Source organism: Arachis duranensis, chromosome 7, assembly GCF_000817695.3.
Source record: "Arachis duranensis cultivar V14167 chromosome 7, aradu.V14167.gnm2.J7QH, whole genome shotgun sequence".
Classification (NCBI taxonomy): domain Eukaryota; kingdom Viridiplantae; phylum Streptophyta; class Magnoliopsida; order Fabales; family Fabaceae; genus Arachis; species Arachis duranensis.
This window is the reverse complement of record NC_029778.3, coordinates 74,772,241-74,797,881: the sequence shown is the minus strand read 5'-3', so window position 1 is coordinate 74,797,881 and position 25,641 is coordinate 74,772,241. Positions and strand designations below refer to the sequence as shown.

General features: G+C 30.8%; 1 protein-coding gene across 1 annotated transcript; it reads left to right on the top strand.

The window, feature by feature from the left end:
* The first annotated feature begins 16,415 nt into the window (after positions 1-16,415).
* LOC107459878 (protein trichome birefringence-like 41) lies at positions 16,416-22,212 on the top strand. Its single transcript, XM_016078179.3, has 5 exons — positions 16,416-16,966; positions 19,262-19,433; positions 20,523-20,698; positions 20,787-20,945; positions 21,733-22,212. The coding sequence occupies exons 1-5, from the start codon at positions 16,542-16,544 to the stop codon at positions 22,025-22,027; spliced, it is 1,227 nt and encodes a 408-aa protein (XP_015933665.1). The 5' UTR covers positions 16,416-16,541; the 3' UTR covers positions 22,028-22,212.
* The last annotated feature ends 3,429 nt before the right edge of the window (positions 22,213-25,641 follow it).

The following is a 25,641-nucleotide window of genomic DNA, read 5'->3' as shown; positions in this document are numbered from 1 at the left end:
ATCCAGGGCTTTCCAGCAATATATAATAGTCAATATTTTATGCGCGTTTTGACGATGTAAAATGGCGTCAAAATGCCAGCTCTCTACCCTTTTCTGACGTCAAAACGCCAGAACTGGCATAAAAGTTGGAGTTAAATGCCCAAACTGGTATAAAAGCTGGCGTTTAACTCCAAGAGAAGCCTCTACATGTGTGAAGCTCAATGCTCAGCCCAAGCACACACCAAGTGGTCCCGGAAGTAGATTTCTGCATCATTTACCTATTTTTGTAAACCCTAGTAGCTATTTTCATTATAAATAAGACCTTTTACTATTGTATTTTGATCTCCGGATCATAGAGACATTCTGGATATCATATTTTCATACTTGGGGAGGCTGGCCATTCGGCCATGCCTGGACCTCCAAACCACTTATGTATTTTCAACGGTGGAGTTTCTACACACCATAGATTAAGGTGTGGAGCTCTATTGTTCCTCGAGTATTAATGCAAAATACTATTGTCTGCTTATTCAATTCAAGCTTATTCCTATTCTAAGATACTCGCTTGCACTTCAACATAATGAATGTGATGATCCGTGATACTCATCATTATTCTCAACCTATAAAGGCGTGCCTGACAACCACTTCCGTTCTACCTTAGATCGAGCGTATATCTCTTAGCCTCCATTTTGAAAAATCGGAGTCTTTGTGGTATAAGCTAGAATTATTAGCGGCCATTCCTGAGATCCGGAAAGTCTAAACCTTGTCTGTGGTATTCCGAGTAGGATCTGGGAAGAGATGACTGTGACGAGCTTCAAACTCGCGAGTGTTGGGCGAAGTGACAGACGCAAAAGGATCACTGGATTCTATTCCAACATGATCGAGAACCGACAGATGATTAGCATGCGGTAACAGCGCAATTGGACCATTTTCACTGAGAGGACGGGAAGTAGCCATTGACAACGGTGATGCCCAACATACAGCTTGCCATGGAAAGGAGTATGAAGGATTGGATGAAGGCAGTAAGAAAGCATAGATTCAAGAGGGATAAAGCATCTCCATACACTTATCTGAAATTCCCACCAATGATTTACATAAGTATCTCTATCTTTATTTTATGATTTATTTATCTTTTAATTATTAAAACTCCATAACCATTTGAATCCGCCTGACTGAGATTTACAAGGTGACCATAGCTTGCTTCAAGCTGACAATCTATGTGGGATCGACCCTTACTCACGTAAGGTTTATTACTTGGATGACCCAGTGCACTTGCTGGTTAGTTGTGCGAAGTTGTGAAAAAAGAGTGAGATTACAATTGTGCGTACAAGTTGTTAGCGCCATTGTGTATCACAATTTCATGCACCAAGTACCCAGGTATAACTCATACTCAAATTCTACTAAAAACATGCCTAAAGCTCGTACTGACTTAAGCATCTGAGTCTCTTGCATGTACCACCCCCCTCCGGTGATCGAGGACCAGCAGCATCTCGAGCTCCAACAAGTCGAGCACGACAGCCTTGACCAGTTTAGAAGATCTTATCCGAGATCGACCTCCCTGTTTCACGTAACCCTCGGAATACTTCTTGATAAAGTTCACATTCCAATATCCCCACAAAAGTTATCAAAGAATCCCCAAGATTTGAGTAGTCTTGAACACGACCTCATGCATGCTATGTACGTGAGCTTGTCCCAAACTGTCAGCTTCCGATGTGGTTCCATTATATTGGTGAAATCCAGTGGGGCCATATCGTGATTATGATCCAGAATAAACATCTTTGCCCTGTACTACCCAGAAATCATGTCCAAGTAGACAACATACTTGGCATTGCAATTGGTTCTGGTCTCTAGTTTATAAACCATCTTCTTGTCGACCCTCTTATAATGTTTCTTTTCACCCAAACCTTGTCAATTGTAGTAAAAAAATATCCGCACAATATTTCCTTCCTCATCTTTCACAGAATCACCCTTTCGTATAGTAAAACCAGTCACCTTTGCAAAAGCCACATATGCTCTATACGCATCTTCGACACTATCATACTCAGCTGATCCTAATGAGGTGGCTGTTAAAGCCACTAACCCAAATTCTACGTCACCATACGGATTGTCGGCTACCAATACCGGCATGGACCCCTCATCACCAGCCAATAAATCATCTTCTCTATCTGTTGCTGCCGATTGACCTCCATATTAAAATTACCTTCTGGGGAGGTCGGACCTATTCTAAAAAAGTCGAGGCATTTCGAATTTTTTGTTGACACGAATAGCTAGTGTGTATCATCTTACAAGAATAGAGTCTGGGATAGATCAACCGGAAGAGGTATGCATAAAAGTATATGTACCAAGGAAAAGGTTATCGACAAAAAAGATTTGTCTAAGTTACTTTGTTTCTTTTTGTCCAAGTTACTTCCTTCATCCTCATCCCCTAAATCCGTGCTCCATCCATCAATTCGTTGGACAAAAAAATTGGAACTTTCTTCTCCATCAATTTCCATATCAAATTGGCACCATCGTGTCCAAAATAAACCAAGAACGAGTTAACCACTCCTATATTCCATCATCATAACCAATGCACAGCATAATAATTGCATGTAAATAAATTTTCAATATGAAATTGCTAACACCTTAGACCCAACAGCATGAACAAATGGAACAAGGATGTATCTGATTCGCATAATCGCTAACAAAAAAGGCAGCAAAATCGTGTGCTGAATTAAATTAATCACTAGAAACAACACAAAAATGCTATGCAACTCATAAACTTGGTGTACAGTTCTCTGCAGAGCACTCCTGGTTGGGATTATATTGGAGTTCCCAAGTTCTCAATATGCACAATGATCATGAAGCTTACAAAAAACTAATCGAATGGAAAGAATAAACCCACTCAGATGTGACCCTTACCACAGATTGAAAACGCCTTTCATCGTCGCCAGTGGCCCACAATCTACCAAATATTGCAGGCTGGAACCAGGTAGAGAATCTCAAATCGCTACTACATCGAAACTACATGACTAGCCACCACCAGACTCATCGCCGAAAACTCCAAGGATGACTTACTTGCAAACCAATCTTGAAGTAGGACTCACCATTAACAAGGTCGCCAGCTAACCCACATGAACCTTAGGTCATTTTCTCCGTCGAGAGCAACCCTTTCAACTTATGCGTGGAGGGATTTTTTGGCGATATAATTTTTTAACCTTTTGCATTTTTCCATTTGTCCGTTAGGGATGTACATGGGTCGGGTGAAGCTGGATTTGATCTAACCCAGATCTGGCCTAAAATATATACCGGGCCTATTTGTTAGACCCTAACCTGGCCCTAAACCCAATGAAATCTACATACCTTTGGGCCACAATTATACCAGGTAAAAACTAGGTCATTGACAATAATTTATATAAAGAGATAAAAACTTCCTCCTTCCATTGTTCGTTATCTAAATAAACAAAAATAAGAGCAAATTCAACAATAATCAACAAATCAGAAAGACAGAAACCTTATAATAAAACTAGAAGAACAGTAAACACATCAACTAAATTAAGAACAAATCAGAAAAAAATAAACAAGTAATAATTTGAAGTTCCAATAATACTAATCAGAACAAGTAAAAAAAAATAAGTTACAAATCAGAAAAAAATACTAAACAGAACAATAATCAACACCCTTAATATTCAGAAGTTCTGATAATAAAAAATCAACACCCATATCCCAAATCAGAATTCTAATAATGAAAATCAACACCCACACCCCAAATCAGAAGTTCTGATAATCAAAATCTATATTTCCTAATCAAAATATTAATTAAATAATAAAATTAATTATTTACCTGAGAAAAGAAGAAGAAGATGACTTGAGAAGAGAGCAGAACAGAACTAGCGAGGCTAGCAGAGTAGAGCAGTGGCGGGGCAGTAATAGAGAAGAAGAAGAAGACGACTGGGCCGAGTAGAGAAGCGTCACTCATCACCGAAAAGCAAAACAGCACTGTCGGTCGTCAATCGTCGCTCGTCAATCATCGGTTGTCACCGTGTGTGTCGAATGAGGAGATTCGCTGGTGGCTGGTGAGAGACAAAGAGGGCTGAGAAAGAAAAGGTGGCACCAAGCGTCAGGGGAGGAGTGTGCGTGGCCGGTGGCTCAGTCTCAACAGTTGCGACTACATGGTGTGTGCTAGCATTGGGAGAGAAGACGAGGTCAACATGGGGACTGGAGAGTGGCGACTGTGGGTGTGAGGCTGAATGGCTGAGGGAGCTTGAGGCCTGAGGCTGAACTGAATGCGTGACAGTATGTGTCCTAATTTTGTATGATCACCAGGCCAGGTCTGGGTGACCCGAGCTATGGCCCGGTCTCGGTTTCACCCCCTTCCATGTTTCATTTCTTCTTCCCAGGTCACTTCGGGTTCGAGCCATCATCTTCCAAAATGCTTTGGATCTAGACTAGGTCTTCGAGCCAAACCGAGCCGTGTATACCACTATTGTCCATGTTCCTGAACATGATTAATTCACAAGGATTATGTCTGCTAATTAAGCATCCACATATTAGAAAATTTACCTTAGTCAGCAAAGTAAAAAAACTCCTTCACTGTCTGCCTAGAATGCCATATGCCAGCATTTATTTGGTTAAGCCCATTTAGTCACCTTGTCTCTCTCTTGTTTCCACCTTGTTGTGGTCAACCCATAATATGTTGGATGGTCATTTTAGTAGGTATGCGGATGGTTATTTTAATTCTTTTGTGGATAGTTATTTGATTGGAATAGATTTAGTTAGATACAACTAAAATATACTGGATGTTCAATTCACTGGATATGCGGATGATTATTTTTATCCTTAAGTGGATGGTTATCCTTAAGTGCCGATGAGGGTCCTTGTTGACGAAATAACGGCAGTGAGGAGGATCCCGGCGGCGACGATGGGAGCTGGTTGGCGACCAAGTGACGGCGTGAATGAAGAACCCAGGAGGCGACGATGATGTCCGGTGAGAGAGTGAGTGATGCCGGTTAGTGAGATGGTAACGGCAGAAAATTTGAGAAAAAAACTAGTACTTTGATAAATTAAGATATAATAAATGATTAAAATTTTTAAATTACTCAATGAATTTTTTTAATTGAGTAATTTAAATGGAGTATTTTTTTATTTTATTCGGCCAAATTTTTAACCCATTATTTATGTAGTTCATTAGCGACGTACAAAATTGGGTCTGTTGGTACTTGGGTTAAATATGGGCGGGACCAGATAGTGAGATAGAATTGCTAATGTGGTGCAAACCATTGTGTGGGATATGGCTAAGTTTAGAAAAAGATAATTCAGTTACAACTTGCAAGCATTCTTTTTGTAGTTTATACATAAAAGTTGAATAAGACCTACGTGCTTATCTGCGTTTATACTATTTAGTCTTGTCAATTATAACTTAAATGCTCCTATCAACGCCCACTCATATTACACTCATCAGTTCATGACATACATGATAATCTTGAATTTATGTATCTTGTTTTATTTGTTTATTTCCTTTTTTCTACAAGAAAAGTTTTCTATGCTCACCAAAGGGAAAAGAAAACATTTGTGTTCATATCATCGACAACCAAAAGATTTCTGTTCATTAAAATAACCTGAATTTATCAATAAAAAATATTAAACTACTTTTATTAATAGATAGTAAAAATTTGAACTCTAAATCGTGAATATCCGTTCCGTTTTTATAATTATTAAAATTTAATAAATAAAATTAAATTTTAAAATTTATATAATTATTACTATCACGTATATAATATTAATTAAAATAAAAATTTAAAAATAATATAATATTATTAATTTTTTATTAATTATATAAAATTAATTGTACAAACTAGATTAAATATATCAATATATCAAACGAAAGTGCATGCCATTGCCATTGAAGATCTTAATTACATGAAAAGAAACCTTGTTTACCGGTTCAATTGCAATTCTACAATCTACACGCACTTGCTGAGTGAGGCTTGGTTTGTATCTATGTGCAAGTCTTTGTCTGATCCATATGCCCATTTAACACACTTAAGTTTAGCACTCTTAAGTCTTAGCTTAAACTTATTGACCGGTTATGATTATTAAAATTGTGAAGATATAATAATTCAACTTTAGAAAATGAATGGTTTACAATGGAGGCTTGTAATATAAGTTTGTAGGTGGTCCATTAATCACTTATAAATTTTGGTAGACGTGGAATTAAAATAAACAATTTTGTTAGATAATTAACTCCAAATTTTGGTAGACATGGAATTAAAATAAAAAATTTTGCTAGATAATCACCTCCTTCCAACCAAGAATCAATCAACTACTTAAAGAAAATGAGAAAGAGCTTATTGAGTTGCTATTGTAGAGAGGAAAAAAATTAAGAAAAAGAGAAATATTAAAGTTTAATTTGGTAAAACTTTTTAAAAAGATGCTTGTATTTTTTAAAAGCATAAATTATTCATTTTGTATTAATAAATTAAAAAAATTATATACTTATATTTGCGGTTTTTATAAAATGAGAGTATTTTTAAAAATATTTAAAATAAATTTTTTTAAAAATGACTTGTACTTATTAAAATTAAAAATTTAAATATAACTTCATATATTAATTAATTTTTAAATTTAACTCTCATCATTGTAATATTTATGTGTCATAATTCTAAGTTCTAAACATAGGTTTGCTTCTAATTTGGGTCCTTGACCAGTTGACCTCATTTTTGAACTAGGCCGAGTGGGAAAAAAGTTCTTAAGTAAGTTGACAGCACCTATCTTATTTAAACGGAAATGAACAAATCAATATAATTGTCTTTTGGTAATGAACTGAATCGTTATTATATATAAACAATTTTATAAATTAATATTCAATGTAAGATTGCAATAAATATAGAGATGAGAATGACACATTGAGCTAACTGATGCATGCATAGAGTGAAATTTGACTAAACAACAAGAGTAATTTAGAAAAGACTTGGACATCATAACGAAAAATCGGTTAAACCTGTATTTGGGGCTACAAAGAGTCAATCATCAAAGCTGAGATTTCAAAATAATAATGATACAAATTTGTTCGTTTATATAAACTTTTTGTATTGTTTTTATATATATTTCAGAGGTAAGAATATAATGCGAAATATATGTAATTTATTACTCATGTTTTACTGGTTTGTATATGAACTATATATAGTTAAGTGAGCTGAGAGTAAATTGTACGAGTAATATATATATTATTTATAACTATATGTTTATCACATTTAAAATTATCTATTTATTTCTGCAATAATTAAAAATACAAAATAAAGAAACAAATGCATTAACGAAAGTGTAGGAAAAAGAATTTAAGCGATTGAGATAGAATAAAAAAATTTTTAATTAGGGACTAATAGAGAAAAAGAGAGTTCGTAGAAAAAATCTATATTAGGACCAAAGGAAAAAAAAAATCAATCACTAAAATCTTTCATTGCTATTTGCATTCTTACTATATTTATTTATAATAAATCATTACTAGTAAAATTATTCTAATTGATTCTTAGACCTATTTTTTACTCATTACATTACTATGCATGGTAGTGCGTGTTTTGAACGTAACACACAGCGGTCGCAGTTTTTAAGCGAGTTTAAACTTTTATTTTGGTGAACATGTGATTACTTGGAATTAAGCACATAACAAAAATTGGGTATCAATTTTTTTCATTGGATGGCAACTAATATGAAATTTGAGAATATATATGTATACAAGCAGTATGAACTTTTATTTATAGTCTTTAAAAGGAAAAAAATGGGCGGAGGGGATGAAAATGAAAGGCACCAAATAATCCAGTAGTCATGAGAATTAGAAAACGATGGTTGTCGATTGAAGTTGTCGTAAGTAACACGTAACTAAAAAGAAAAAAAGTAGCAGCCAAATCCATTCATTCATTCAATTAGAAGCATTTGTTCGGTAATTCCGTTCACCAAATATGTTTCTTCTTATAGAATCACTGCCAAATAATCCTCCAAGTTATTATATATCACACACGAAATTGTGTAGCTAAAACTACTAATGCTTTCACTTGAATTTCAATTATTATTGTAATAATAGTGAATTAATATGCATTCTTTTCTCTAAAATTCAGTACATAAATATGGATAGTCAAAAGGGTAAGTAGTTTAATTTAATATTTAGAAATTTTAAGTTCAAATATTAAGAATAACAAAATATTTTATTTATGAAAATAATATTTTAGAAAAAAATCTGTACATCAAACATATTTTCAATCCCTCTGTATATACTAATATTTTACATCATTATTGAAGCGACATTTGCCCCAAAAAGAATCAGGTAATTTTTTTTCAAAACTATATGTAAATGAATATATCCTTTAATTATAGACAATTTTACACTATATATGAAAAAACTAACAATTTAACAAAATTCCAACAATCTTGCTTACTCGTCCTAACTAACTTGAGGTGACTCAGCTGTCACAGCATCTCACTTACCTCTTTTTCATTTTCCTTACTTACAAGTAGGATCATTTAGACAAATAAAAAAATTCCCAAAATTAGGGTAATTTGAGTTAATATTTCAATTATATTTTTTCCATGCGAAATATAATTAATAATTGTAGAATCGAAGATAATATTGATGGAAACTGTAAAAGGCATATATAGATATTATCCTCGATCTCTAATAATGTACAATAATTACACAATTATGTATCATCTTGAAATAAAGATAAGAACGAATAATATATATTGCATGCATGATTTTATTATTAATTATTTTTCTATCCATCAGTATTTCTTGAATTGATATATAGTTGAAAATTGTAAAGAAATATATAATGATAAATAAATTTTTGAATCTTTAGTTTTCTTTATTTTGTAAAATTTTTTGAGAAAATAAGAATGGATTAAATTTTTAAAATGGTTTTTTAAATTTGGTCCATACATCAATTTAATTCCTGAAATTTTAATTGCACTAATTTAAATTTTTAGATTAAACTCTGAGCGACATATTAGTCTCTCAGCTTATTTCTGGCGTGAATCAGCAGCCGAACTACTGATGTGGTACGTACCACTACTGTCTCGTGGCATCATCACTCATCCCACATCATCACCATCTTCTTTCTCATCCCTATCTCCATCCTTCTCTTCCTCTTCTTCCCCTACCCTCTGTCACCTTCCCTTTCCTTCTCTTTTTTCTCTCTTTCCCATTCTCACAACTAAAAAATTACTTATTACAAATGAATTTACAAACATATTTGGTCTTCATTACAGACTAATTTTTTATTACCGACGGATTTTGTTTCTCTGTAAAAGTCTCGTCGAGAATTATTTATCGACAGATTTTTTTCGTCGGTAATTTACCAACAGATTTTTTTCCGTTATCAACAGAATTTTTCTCGATAATGGTCCCCTTTTGATTATAGTCGGATATTTTGACAGATTTTCTGTTGGTAATTTACTGACAGATTTTTTTCGTTACGGACAAATTTTCTCTCGGTAATCGTCACTTTCATTTCGCTTAAATTGTTCGATTTTTCGACAGATTTTTCATCGGTAACTAGTGTCAAATTTTTCGACAAATTTTTCATTGGTAATTGGAGCCTTGGAAAAACATTTCCAAACCCTGAATACAGATAGAAAATGTGTCTGTAAATCTGTCAGTAAATTAAAACATAATTTTTTTAGATTTTTTTATTGCAAAATAAATCTTTTTTCATACAATATAAATTTAATGAATACAAATTTTCATCTAACTTATATTCGAACATTTATAATATTTCAAAAAATAAACAAGTTCATCGTATTATCAAATTAAAAGCAAAGTACTGTAATAAACAAGCAATTCGATATAATTTAACACATAAACAAAATATATTAATACGTCAACTATAATCCTCAATATATTATTCAACCATACTAAATAATATGTAAAACTAGTAATTCTTAGACACTAATCACAACTCAAGATGGCGTCTTTAGTCTTCAAGATTTAGCAATGGCCGAAGCAGTCAAAGATATGGAGATTTGTGGGTATTGCTTCAGCCATGATTGCACTTCTCTATTACAATAAAAAATGAAAAAATAAATTTATATTATTGAAATATATGAGAACTAAGTACATAACGGTGAGGAGTGATGAAATTCACAAAGTTTATAAACTTCCAATCTAGAAGGTTACCTTTTCTAATATTGGAGCCATCCCCATTATTACTGAAGCCAAAGCAGAACATACACGTTGTGAACAATCTGATGACATCCCCTGTAAAAGTTATTCCAAAGTATTTAAACCTGTAAATATAGGTTCATTTCTGGATTCGAAGAATCTCAATTAAATTAAGAAATAAACTGAAATTAATTCAGATTTGAACAAGCAGTCATAAAAAAAACATATCAAATTCATTTCTGCATTTAAATGAACCTCAATTAAACTAAAAAATGAATCGAAATTACTTCATATTTGAACAAACAGTCATAAAGACTCAATTATCAACAAATCAAATTTATTTTTGTATTCAAATCCTCAATTAAACTAAAAAATAAACCAAAATTACTTCATATTTAAACAAACAATCATAAAGACTCAATCATCAACAAAAACACATCAAATTCATCTATGAATTCAAATGAATCTCAATTAAACTAAGAAATGAACCGAAATTACTTGAGATTTGAACAAACAGTCACAAAGACTCAATCATCAACAAAACACATCAAATTCATTTCTAGATTCAAATGAACATCAATTAATCTAAGAAATGAACCGAAATTATCTCATATTTGAACAAGCAATCATAAAGACTCAATCATCAACAAAAATACATCAAATTTATTTCTGAATTCAAATAAACCTCAATTAAACTAAGAAATGAGCTGAAATTATTTAAAAAATAAAAAAATTGGCTTACTACAATATCTGTCGGTGCGCAATATATTTCTTCATCAAATCTGTGACATTTTCTGTTGTTGAGAACCATGCACATTGCAAAAACCACCTATAGGACAAAAATTTATTAGATATATGAGAATAAAACTTTTTAGAAAAATTATTAATATTAAAATAATAGCTGAAGATTTTACTGTATTATATTTAAATCAGCTTTGTGGTCTAACATGAATATAGTTTCAAGTTCATTGGTTGCCCCTTGTTTGTAAAAATTTATTTGCATAATCCACTGATAGCATTTCTCCCTTAGCTCATCTTTTATTTCTCTTTCTTTCACTGGAGTCTTATACCCTTCAGAGATGCTCAAACTCAACTCTGTACTGATTTTCTCAGCATGTTATAATGCTGCTGTCACCCCAGCATCCATCACCGCCTCTACCAATATTTTAAGTTATGTTACTATTGGTTGAGAGGTCAGGGGACTAATGCCGAGGCTGAACAAAGGTGCATCATCTTCCCAATGCTAAGGACGTGGAGAACTGCAAGATGATAGAGGAAAGTTTTCGAAATAATAAAAAATTGTATGATATAACATCAAAATTAATAAAAATAATTTTAAGTAAAACTTACACATTCAGTGGAGTTTCTTGTTTGGATTGCCTTGCCGAAGTTTCTTCGCAGGCTTTCTGTTAGGTTTTTAAAGGACAGCTGAATTAAGCAGAAAAGTGTTAAAAAATAAATCGAAATTAATATTATATACTATCAAAACTAATAGAAAGAATTTTAAGTAAAACTTACACATTAAGAGGAGCTTCTTGCTCCGATTGTCTTGGGAGAATTTCTTCGCAGACTTGCTGTTGTGGTTTCAGAGAGTAGCTAAATTAAACAGAAAAGTGTTCAGTAATGAACCGAAATTATTGTGATATAACATGAAAACTAATAAAAAAGATTTTAAGTAAAACTTACACATTAAGAGGAGCTTCTTGCTCTGATTGCCATGGCGGAATTTCTTTGCAAGCTTGCTATTGGGGCTTCGGAGGGCAGCTGGATTAAATAGAAAAGTATTCAATAATGAACCAAAATTATTATTATATAACATCAAAGCTAATTAACTAATAAAAATAATTTTAACTAGAACTTACTCATTAACAGAAGCTTCTTCTGTTTGAGTTTTTGAAAGGACGAAGGTAAAGATTTTTTGTTGTTTTATCTTTTCCACGAGAGAATTTGGAAGAGCAATTGCAATAGAAACTCTAATGAAGGTAAACAAGAAAGGAGTTAATGTTGAACGATTAAAATAGGAAAGTAAATTAAAAATCTGCACTAAGTGAAAGCTACACATTGATTAGAATAGAAAAGTAAATTGAAAAACTCACATATCTAGAGGTTGAGACTAAATTTCTTCTCGAACCATAAGGATTCGTTCTTGAGGATCAAATGTTGGGCTACCAATAATTAAACAAAAATTTTGCATCAATAATTAAACAAAAGTTATTACCTAAATTCAAAAGATCAAGTATTTCAACTTACATAATTAGAGGTTGTAAACTTTTTTTTTCATGCCATTTTTTTCTTCTAAAAGTTGTAACCGAAGATTCAGGGGTATTTTTTCTAATTAAAAATATACGAAATTAAAATCATCAACTAAGATATTCTAATTAAAAGTAGAAAAAGTAAATAAATGTTAAGAGGAATTACTTGGTATGTTCGATGTATTTACAAACAGTGCCAAGCTCGTTTGTATTTGTACCACAAGTTCACTTTTGCTGCCCAAATTTATAATCGACGATCTAAGCAAAAAAATAAATATTATTCAGTAAAATCAAAGAAATTACACGAGGTTTTAGAAAAAGTTAGCAGAAAAAGAAAAAGAACTTATACAAGAAACTCAATTGTACGTCTACGATAAATCATACTGTGCATCCGTTGAGTCACGATCATCCGAAGTAACATTTGTTTTTTCAGTACCATTATTTTTTCTCTTCATTCTTTTTTCTTTTTGTTTCTTCTCCACTTCTTCACTTCTGTCAATTCATACAAAAAGTTTGGATTTGAAATCAGGATGAACCTTAATTAAAAAATAAATGAACCGAAATTTTTAAATGATTTGAACATGCAATCTATGTTCGAAAACAAGCAGAGAAACAAGCAGTTAAGTGAAGCTCAGTTAATTCACAAATGAACCGAAATTATTTCAGATTTGAACAAGCAGTCAAATAGACTCAATCATCAACAAAAACACATCGAATGTATACAACTGACAAAATATCAGAGCTATAACTAACTTAACAAGCACACATGAACAAATTCAGCAAATTCAAGTGAAACAAAACCAAATGAACATCAAATAAACTTAGAAATGAACCAAACTTATTAATACTTATCACATCATTAAGTGAACCTCAATTAATTCAGAAATAAACCAAATTTATTTCAAATTTGAACAAGTAGTCAAAAAGACTCAATCAATAAAAACAAAATATATATTTACAACAAAAAAATAATCATTTCTGAATCTTTTTCATCTTTGGATTCAGTTTCGCTTTCCGAATCCGTCTGAACAATCTTCCTTTTTGCTTTGTTCTTCTTTGTGGTTATTTTCTTTTCTTTAGTAATGTTTTCTCCATTTTTTCTTCTTCTCTGCAATACATACAAAAAATTTTGTTAAAATAACAATACAAAACTTTAAATAAATAGATAGTTTTCGATAAGTGATGGTGAGAAGTATACTTAGATTCAGAAAAAGTTTCTTCTTCTGAAGATGAATGCAAGATGACAAGTTTTTTTTCTTTCTTCTTCTTTTCCTTCTTTTTTCCCTTCTTTTCTTCTATCTCTCCCCCCTCAATTCTGCTCTGTTCACAATTTCCTAAAACAGAAACTTATTTCATTAATACAATAATTTAGAAGCATCTAAACCAAAATATCAAGGGAAATGGTTTTTTTATTTACCATTTCATTATTTGTTTCAAAGACAATCTGGTTGACCAGTCTCTTCCATGTCCAGTACGCCACCCATGGTGGCCCGGGAGCTTCATCTGCTTCTGAATGAGGGAACTTCGTTTCATGAAAATATATTAACATTAACACAAAGACACAGCCATCAACGGAAAGCTTGTGTTCTACTCTCTAGGCTTTGGTCCCCATGATCAGGAAGCTCAGCACATGAGACACCCAATTCCATTGTCGGACTGTCTCTACATGAAGGGCAGGCGGCTTATGGACCAAGGAGACTGTACTTACTATTGTCGGCAACAAGAAGCATTTCTGGACGAAGATGATGAAAGTCGTCTTGAATTTCAGCAAGTTTTCCTCCCCTTCAACACTCATATCAATCATAGATTTTATCAAAGACGCCAAAGCAGCACCTTTGAAGCTGTCAACAATCTCCTTCTGTTGCTCATTTAGTTTGCTGTAGGTAACTTTTTCAGGAAAATGATCCCCTACAATATTTTAATATAAACAAATCAGTTCATATTTGAACAAGCTGCCAAAAAGGCTCAAACATCAACAAGAACACATGAAATTTATTTTTTGTATCCAATGAACCTCAAATAAACAAGAAATGAACCGAAATTACTTAAAGAATAAAAATACAAATGTAAAAGATGGAAAGTATAATACCACCTGAATTTAGGTCTAGTGCATCTCCTATCTTGGCAGGGGTTATGTAGACTTTGCCATAGCGAGTGTCCAAGAATCCATGATAAAGATCAAAGGAAAGAATCAATTTCTCAAGAGCTTGTGCGAGACATTCAATTCTGAGATATGTCTCAGCGCACCAAATTTCATTTCTTCAACGATAGCTTTCTTTTGCTCACTCAATTCAGCGAACACCCAAGCTATCGATCTTGTTGAGCAACTCAAATCGTGAGTTTTCTGCACAGATTTGAAAGATTGTGTTATGATATATTTATAATACAAAAATACAAATGATTTAAGGTGTATATGCTTACATTGTAAGGCGACTTCTCCTTCTTTGAGATGGTCATCTTTTTTATTTTTGTTGTAAGGAATAAAAAATTTAGTCAATACTTAACACGTGAATCTCACTCAATTCACAAATGAACTGAATTTGGTTTAGATTTGAACAAAAACTAACTAAACAACCTCACATGAACAAGTTCAGCAAATTCAAGCGAAAACCAAACCAAATGACCGTAAATTAACTAAGAAATGAACCTACATTTTTTAAGGAATAACAATACTTAACAGTAACATCAAGTGAACTTCACTCAATTCATAAATGAACTAAATTTGGTTCAAAGTTGAACAAAAACTAACTAAACAACCTCACATGAATAAGTTCAGCAAATTCAAGCGAAACCAAACCAAATGAACGGAAATTAAACTAAGAAATGACAAATTGTGTCAATACTTAGTAGTAGCATTAAGTGAACCTGTTCAATTCATAAATGAACCGAATTTGGTTTAGATTTGAACAAAAACCAACTAAACAACCCTACATGAATAAGTTCAGCAAATTCAAGCAAAACCAAACCAAATAAACGTAAATTAAACTAAGAAATGAACTTAAATTTCCTTAGGAATAACAAATTTGGTTGATACTTAGCAGTAGCATCAAGTGAACCTCATTCAATTCATAAATGAACCGAAATTGCTTCAGCTTTGAACAAAAAGTCATAAACATTCAATCAGTAAGAAAAACACATTCAATTAATTTATGCATGCATACAAATGAACTCAATTAAAGTAAGAGATGAACCAAATTATTTATCAGAACCAATAAACTAAAAATACAGTTTTATTTGATGCCCTAGTTATGAAGAAAAACAACAAAAAATAGAATCAAAGAAATTTGATCTACTAAATGAATGAACTCAATCCGCTAAAGCTTAAATCGAATTAATATAAATGCGAGATTTGCAAGAAATTAACTGAACATAATAACAATAGTTTTCTTAGTACCTTGTGAAATCTTTATTCTTGTTTTTGTGTGTTTTTTGTTGATGAATTTAAATGCACCACCAGATTTTGCAGTAGTTTTCGCAGAGAATTTGAAAGTTTTTTGAGAGATTTTGAGAGAGATTTAAAATTCTTTTGTTGCAGTTTTGAGTTTGAGCAATGAACTGTTTTTCATATTAAAACGCGAATTGTATTGGTAACGTTTGGGATTTTTCGGCGTGTATGACTCTCTTTAATGAGAGTGGGTTTTTTTTTATATTAGACCTGCTTGGTTGGACTTAAATGCAAAAATATTTAGATGTGTAGTCCAACTATATGAATAAATACTGATTCGATCTAAATTTCTATACTCCTAAGAAATCTACAAATCAAATATTACCATGTTTTATAAATTTATTTGTTTTTTCCCTTAAAAATTATAAAGTTATTGTAAGCTCTTCAAAATCTTTTATTATTAATTATTATTATTATTTGAGAAAAGGGGCCCTTGTTTTCTTTTAAGTTTTAATGTTATTCCTTCTCTCTTCAATTCATTGCCCCGTCTTTCACACCGTACCATATATGACGAAGACAATAAAAACTTAAAAAGAACGCGTCACGAAAGCCCAGTTTTACCATCCCTTCTATTTCTATCCCCATTCCCCAAACACTTGCTTCCCACAACTTTCAACAATTCCTTCCTTACGCCAAAAATGAAACTAATTAAACTAAAAACATAAAAAGCGAAAGAAATCTCAAATAGTTAATTTAATATATCTTTTCCAAGAATGTCCCTTCATACATAAAACACATGCAACCGCACTCTCCTATAAATGCCCATAACCTCAGCAACCAAGATGTCACAAAAGAAGAAACTCTTTCTCTTCCCTTTTTCTTAGAGAGAAACATGGGTGACTGCCCACAACAATGTTGTCACCGTTTTATATTCTCCCCGTACATCTCCTTCTTCTTTTTCTTCTTTCTCGTGCTCTTTCCGTCCACGCAAGTAAACGGAAAAAGCACGAGTTTGAAACATTGGTCAGGTTCGAGTCATGCTTCGAGTACGGGAGAGTGTGATTTGTTCACGGGTACATGGGTGTTGGACCCGTCGTACCCACTGTACAAAAATGCCACGTGTCCATTCATACAGAAGGAGTTTAGCTGTGAGAGGAATGGGCGGCCTGATCGAATTTACACACACTATAGGTGGCAGCCACTTGCCTGCAACTTACAAAGGTAAATACCACCCTCCACTTTCCACTTTCCCATCCTTCTATTCTATCCTTCACAAACAAATATTGTTATCAATTATAATCAGACAGAGTCCCACGCACGCAGTTTTTTTTCTATAAAGTCAATAGTAAAAAATAATACATAATTTATTATGTTTAATTAAATTATTATTTAATAATTTATATAAAAATAAAATTTTTACTCTGTTATTCATTTTTTTTCTGATAAAAAACGAAGGTTGTAATTAAGTTTTGGAAATGAATGCATTTATGACAATTATATTTGGAGTGAAAAAAGTTTCAGTTAAATACGGAGGAAATGATTTCTTTCCTTTTTTATAAAAAAGATTATATAGTAAGCATTTATGGGGGACTATCAATTATATTTGTATCAGTAATATCAGTAATAATCACTAATTGCCAATGAGTTTCTAGCTAGAATATAAATTTCATTCAAATCAAAATACTTTTTCTTAATATATTATGACAATTACTAAATAAACTCATGGAATATTTAGTAACTCCAGTCGTTATATTAGTTTATATATATTTCTAAATATGTTACCATTTAACTGTTACTACTTAATTCGAAGCGTATAAATATACACAAAGCAGAGCATGTTCGGTAATGATCCCCACCATACCAGCCTGTAAAAAGAAAAAACAAAAAACTGATGGAGGGAAAATTTTACAAAAGGGTTCTTTTAGCGGCGAATTTAAAGGTTGCATTCCAAGAGCATGTCTAGAATTGAATTTTATTTTAAAAAAATAATTAAAAAGTATGTTTAAGTAAAAAGGGAAAATAGATGCAATCAAAACTAATCTTTTTAATTCCGAAATATACATTTATATTTTAAAATTATAATAATTTTATTTATTTGACTTTGAATATTAATTAATAAAAATTATTTCATTCATATATATTTATGTAATTATTTAAAATAAATTATTCAGATATTTTAAATATAATAAATCATTTTAAATTTACCTTTTAATTAAAATATTCAAACATAAATTAATTATCACGTAATGAATCAGTTTTAGAAACGTATTAAAATAAATTTGTTTTTTTAACATTTCCAATCATACTCAATTACTCAGTGTTTCGGTTGGTTTGGCCATTCTGGCGTATCTTCACGTGCAGCTTGTAAAAGCACTTTTCGGTGTTGCAGTTTTAAAAATAGGTGCTTTGTTAACATGTCACTGACAAAACAAACACTAGATTAGATTTAGAATAACAAGATTCTCATATTTTAATCTTAAATTTCTTAACTAGTTTCTTTTGTCGTATATTTTTTATTGATATAAAATATAAAAAAGTAATTATTTTCATGTATTTATTAACAAAAATACTGTATATAATTATATATAATAATCAAAACAACTTTTAAATACATAATTTTTAAAATTAAATACTTTTAAATACATAATTTTTAAAAGAGGAGTGCTATTGTTAGGGAGCAGCAGAATTTGTGAAGTTTAACCATCATCAATATTTTCAATGGTGTGAGATGACATCTAATAACGTAGAATTAATTATTTTTTTAATGATTAAGTGTTAACCAAAATTTCAACAAAAATATTGATTCCTTAGAGTTTCTTTTTTCAAAATTCACAAATGTAAGGTTTTGATAATATTTATTCAAAATTTCATTAAATAATATGTGCTTTTTTTTGTACTATTATAGTATTATTATCTTCTTAAACTTCTGGATGGCTGCGAACATTCTTTATTTTCCGCTCTTCAAAAAAATATTACTGCGCTGCGCCACTTAATGGTAGAGTTGGCTGTCGGACGAAATTCTATTTTATTTCTTTGATATTTTCTTTACTCTTACCAATTCCCATATTTTCATGTTATTGCAATTAACCCTCTTTTAATTTGACTTTTGTCCTGCACCTTTTTTCTTTTTTATTCGATAAATTAGTTTTTTTTAATATTTATTAAAATTCTATGATATTTTCAAATGTTAAAAAAATTAATAAAATAAATGGATAAATGACAAATTAATCTCTTAATTATAGTTTTTTTTAGAAAATTGAAGACTATTTTTTTAACATTTTTTTAAAATATTACAAACTTCATCCAATTTATTTTATCAAACACTAATATGTCTAATATCTTAAAAGACTAATAATTAATTTTTAAAATTTTTTATTAAGAACAAATTTATCCAATCGCTAATTTTTTTTAAAAAGCAGAATATATATACCCTTTAATTCAAACATACAAACTATAACTAATTCAAAATGACATTAAATTATTGTTTCATTATTTTATTTGATTTTATTTTGTTAGATTTAATGGGCAAGATTTTCTGGAGAGGATGAAGGGGAAGAGCATCATGTTCGTGGGTGACTCACTGAGCTTAAATCAATGGCAGTCTTTGACTTGCTTGCTTCATGCAGCAGTGCCTAATTCCAATTACACTATTAACCGAGTTGGATATGTTTCTATATTTACATTCACGGTATGTATGAGAAGAAATTAAATTCAATTTCATTATTTCCTCTAATAACTTTGATTATATATTCTGAAAAGAATTTCAGGTATTTTAAAAATATTAGTGTTCTAAAACGTTTAACTATTAATGTCACCTATAAAAATATTAATTAGAATTATTGAAATATTAATATTTAAAAATATTTAAAAATTTTCCAATATTATATGATCTATTCTTATAATTAGTTTGTTAGCTTATCCTCTATGAAAAAAATATTTAATAATATAAACAATTTATTTCGAGAGTCGTGATCATCATTATTATTATCTGACTTGAGCATTGAAGTTAAAGAAAAAAGAAAGAATCTCTTAATTCTGGAAAAAGATGTGGGTGTAAGGGATTGTTTTGTAGTAGCACCATAAGGGTATGCACAATGTAGGGTAAGCAACAATGGTTCATTCAAAAGTGGTCCCTTTTGCTTGTCCATATTCATAAGTCACTTGGTGCAAATGGCTACCTTCCAAAATCACTATTGTTTTCAGGAGGAGAAAAATGTTTTTACATATTTATCATATTTTTTACATTATTATCCAACTTTTTACTACTTTTTTTACATGGATCTCATATTTTATTTAATAAAAGCTTTTAAATAGTACATAAAAATATTAATAATTACTATCAAAGTTTGACTTTTAAAATAAATCTTTAATTAGAAAAGCAATTAAAAATCTTAATGCATCTTCTTAATTATTTTTTTATGCTTTTAATATTTTCAAAAAACAACATATTTTAAATTTTATTCATTTAAAAGAAATAAGAAAATAAATTAAGATTCCTAATTGTTGCTAAAATAAACTAATAGTTCTTTTTGCTTTTACTAGCAAAGTCCCACCAACTTTTATTTACTCAATGATGTAGTGTTAGTGTACAAGCTTTAGCAATCAAAAGGGAGTTTGAATCTTACAAGGATTGATAATGCTCTTTTTCCTCATCTTTATCAATCATACCAAAACTCCTTATTGGCTTGTTAATGTGTGATTGTCTATATTTCCTTTATTATATCCTCATTCATTTATATAATCTAATACCTTCTTTTATAAAAATAAAAATTTTCAGGAATATAATGTGAAATTGATGCTAGATAGGAGTGTGTATCTAGTTGATGTTGTAAAAGAAGATAGAGGGAGGGTGTTGAAGCTTGATTCCATAGAAGGAGGGAAGCTATGGAAAGGGATTGATATGCTTATCTTTAACACTTGGCATTGGTGGTACCGTAGAGGACCCACTCAACCGTAAGTTTCTTAATTCAAGTAATTAGTGGTTCATATAATTGCTAATACTTTTGTCATTATTAATTGAATTTGTTGTTTTGTTAATTAGATGGGATTATATTGAAGTAGGAGGTCAAGTGATGAAAGACATGGATCGGATGAAAGCATTTCAAAAAGCACTTGAAACATGGGCTGCATGGGTGGACACTAATGTAGACCCAACAAAAGTAAAGGTCTTCTTTCAAGGGATTTCTCCATCTCACTACAAGTAAGCACCTTCCTTTAATTTTTTTCACATACATAATTTTTTTATTTTGATGTTCTTTTACTTTAATATTTAAATTCTCATTTTACACTCCCACATTATATTACCTTTCAATTGCAAAAATTCTTAGGCTCATCATTTTGGATATATAAATTCTGTGTGTGTTGTGCATAGTTATAAAAGTGGGTGGTGTTAAACATGAATGTGAGAATAGTTTTTTTTAAACTATGAGGTGAAAAAAACGGACTGTTCGATTTCTTTATTAAGAAAATTAAGAACACAAGTCAGACTGTCCAAATTGTGTGGGAGAGAAAATGAAAGGATTCGATTTGTACTTTTAAATTTTTTTATTTTGAAAACAAAAATCGGATAGTCTGATTTTAATATTAAAATTTTTTTATTTGTCTAAAACACAAATCGGACGGTCCGATTTGTGTACTGCAAATTTTTTTAATTTTTTAAACATAAATCGAAAAGTCCAATTTGCTCTTGACACCACAACTACGTAAAACACTCATACACTCCATACACTCCATAACTGCGTCCTACACCATTTCCTCTTCTATATCTAAATTAAAAAGTGAAAATTCTTAACCATCAAATAAAAAATAAAAAGATATTCTATCAAGCTAGTTGACAAACAATTTGTTTCTTTTCATATTTAATTTACGTACTATTTATCTAATCCAATTTATTTTTACAAAGAATGAAAAGAATAGAAATGATTGTAGTAGAAATTAAAAGTTGCTAAGCTTGTGCATGACTATGGTATTATTATTTGAAATTACAGTGGCACCCAATGGAATGAACCAACGGCAAATAGTTGTGTCCACGAGACGACTCCGGTGGCCGGATCAACATATCCGGGGGGAACACCAGAGGCCGTGGCGGTGTTGAAAGGTGTACTGGCCACAATGACTAAGCCAGTAACACTTCTCGACATCACCACCCTCTCACTTCTAAGAAAAGATGGACACCCTTCTTTATATGGACTTTATACACCAAATGGCATGGATTGTAGTCACTGGTGTCTAGCTGGTGTTCCAGATACTTGGAATGAAATTCTTTACAACCTTATGATTTGATAGAGTAAAGGAAAATAATTCATTGATTATTAAATTATATTGGGAGGGAGGGGGTGGTTTTGAGGTTTTTTCTTATAGAAATTTTTATATAGAAAATTGAGGGGTGGTATAAACAAATAAGCATGCATTTATCAATGTAATAAACTGCCTTGGGCTTTAAACTGAATATTCATATTATTCGGAATACATGATACATTTTTTGCATATTACTAGCTACTTTAGCCAGCTCCTTCAAATTAAATACACCTTCCATCTCTCCCCCTAACATTTTTGAAAAAAAAAATAAAAAACAAAAAATAGACTTGATGTAACTAAAGCTTATTACTGAAATTCTCAACATTTTTAAATGGAAAATTACTCTGCTTTTAAAAATTGACATAAGATCAAATTCAATGATATTAGTGCAACTTTAAACAATGTTACATTATTTATCATTTACTAGCATTTTCACAAGTATTAATATTTTTAGATATTAATATAATTTATTAAATTAAAATAGTAAAATTATGTCTATATATAAATCACAATAAACACAAAAATAATATAGGATAAAATACAATTTTAATTCTTAATGTTTGGATTAAGTCCTAATTTTGTCTCTAGTAGTTGAAACATTTTATTTTTATCTTATACGTCTTATTTTATCCTATTTTAAAACTCTAGTCAAAATTAAAATTTTTTTTTCAAAAATACCATTTTCTCCTTATGATCTTTTTTTATAGATAATAGCAAAAATCATAATTGTATTGGTCATGATGGTGGTTAATGTAATTTCTATAAAAATGACAAAAGAATAAGAGAAATAAAAAAATAATAATAGAAGAAAAATGACATTTTTAAAAGAAAAAATTTTAATTTTGACTAGAAAATAAAAATAGAACAAAATAAATATTTTCAAACTAAAACGTGACCTTTTTAATGCTAAAAAAAAATTCTTTTAACTAAAATATTAAAGACTAAAAGAATATTTGATCTGCGACAATTGGTCAACGACAGACTCTTAAATGAAGCTCAAATTCGTGAAGGATTAGTTCTTAACCTATTGAGTTGGGAACACACCGTGGGAGAAACCAATCTGCAAAAATGATGAGCATACCTATGATGAGCAATGCCTAACCAATAAGTTCAATATTAGTAATAAATTAATAACTATTTTAAGTATTTGTACCATTATTTAGAACACGATAAATGACATGGATTTATATATACTGGTTCACACTAAAAATTCCCAATACTGATATATCTCATTTGAATCATACCATATATATGACAAGTGTTAATCCATGGCTATAACTTATTCCTACATGTTATGAATTAATAAGACAAGACATTGGAGATTGGAGTCAATGATTAATCAAGGAAATAAAAATAAAAAACGAGAATAATATTTAATTTACAGAAGATTCTTCAATTGTCAACATATACCATGAGACTTGCAATACAATGCAAGCACATTTGCATATGACATGTAACATGAACATACTCCAATGAAAGAAATTAAAAATCCATTTTCACAAAACCAGCTTGGCTCCTTTTGTCGGTGAGATTTCTCTCTCCAAATATATACACTAATATAAGTAAATATATATATCAATATTGTATCCCACAAACATGCACAGATCAAATGTATGAAGCCAATAATTGATGCCAGGCACTTCCCTGATCTACTTAAATCACTATATTAAACTAATTTCAAATATCTGTTTCAGATGGAATCAAAACAAGTGGAATCATGTCTTTTGTGATACTTCACACTTAACTTATTTATATTGTTTAGAAATTAAAAATTTTTGTTCGAATATGAGTACCAAGAGTTGTACACACTGTATATAATTCGAACTTTGTGTATATCACATGAAACTAACATAGGAAGATATATATAATGTGGTAATTAATAATATAATGCTAGGGATATAATCAGTCTAAATAATTTAAAATTGTCTTATTTAATATTTATTTATTGTATGGTGTATTAAATTAAACTAAAAATAATAAATTTTGACAATTTTTAGTTTATATTTTTTTGTTATCAAATATTTTTTATATGATTCGAAATTAGCAATTATGCGCTTAACAACAATAATATAATATTTAAGAGATATATAATAAAAAATCAAATCAAATAGTTAAAAATTATTTTATTTAATATTTATTAATTATTATTAAAATAATGATATAATTTTAAATATAATAAATATATAATTACGAATATTATGTATATAAAATTATAAATATTATATTATAATTTTTCTAGTATTATTACCGATTTAACAAATATTAGTGAGAATACATTATTAAATGGAGAATGAAAAAAAACAAAGGGTCGTTTTTCAAGGATAATGCTTATCTAATTCTTGAAGCTTGAATTGATGGTGTTTAGGCTAAGATGATGGGATGGGCCGGAAGATGTTGTGATGTGTGTTATGTTATGGCACTTTAGATTTGACTCATAGCCAATCCATATATAACTACAACTACTATTTGATTGGTATGAACAGATTCGTCACATTGGGATAATTATTGAGAGTCCATATAATTTGGTTGTCTATTTTACATTGTCCAACTTCAAGCAAGTGATTAATGTTGCATGTGAATGCAAATATCTAAAAGTAAATAATAATGTAAAATAAAGTTTTAAAGTGAGATAATATTCAATTAAGTTTGAAATAAAGGCTATATTTGTATTAAAATTTAGGAATAGTGAAGTGAATGTTAACATAAAATAATATAATAATTTAAATATTAATTAAAAAAAATTTCTAAGATATAGTTTTATTTGTTGTCTTAGATTTTGTTTGGTTAGTGTAAAATCCGGTTAATTAACGGCTAATTAGCCTATAAATGAGAATTTATTCTAGAAAGCGCAAAATGTGATTTTTGTGGCTAAATATGATAGAGGAGATTGAGACGAGAATTTCGGTACCAATTTTATAGAAATCGGACCAAGATTGGACCGAACGGGCCAAACCGGACCAACCGAACCCAAAATGGGCCCTTGGCCCAACATAACTAAATCAAAACCCTAGTTTTCAGCATTCTCTCTCCTCACTAAATACACTCACATGCTGAAAATGGAGGCCATGGAGGGAAGAACACTCTCTCAAGTTCTTTCTCTCACTTGATCTTCAAACCACCATAACTTTTGATTTAGAGCTCCGATTGCCGCACCGTTTGTGGCCACGCGTTCACCGCGGAGAGCTCTACAAAACTCATACAATTAATCTTGAGGTAAGCCACGTTTTGATCTTCGAAATTCCAGCCTTGTTTTCGAGTTTTATGAGCAAAAATGTTGAGATTTTGGGTTCTTTGATGTTATAAGACCCAACTCTCTTAAAGGAGAAGGTTAATCTTGTCTCCTTGGACCTTGGGTGTGGTAAGATTCTGTAATTTGTTGATTCTATGATGTTTGGGTATTGAGATGTTATGTATGGGTATGATGATTGTGGCTTAGGTTGTGTATATGTGAATATTGGAGCTTGATTGGTGATTTTGAAAAGTTTGAAAAAGGGATTTGGTGGTGAAAAATCTGTTCTTGGAGGTATTGAGGCCTTGAGAGCTTGTGGATAAGTGGTTTGGAAGTGCTCCGGTTGAGCTTGGAAAATCGGCTAAGGTAT

Coding starts and splice junctions, on each gene's coding strand:
- LOC107459878 (XM_016078179.3), top strand. CDS start 16,542: ATGCAACCGCACTCTCCTATAAATGCCCATAACCTCAGCAACCAAGAT. Junction 20,699..20,786: donor CGTAGAGGACCCACTCAACC/GTAAGTTTCTTA, acceptor TTTGTTAATTAG/ATGGGATTATATTGAAGTAG. Junction 20,946..21,732: donor ATTTCTCCATCTCACTACAA/GTAAGCACCTTC, acceptor TTGAAATTACAG/TGGCACCCAATGGAATGAAC.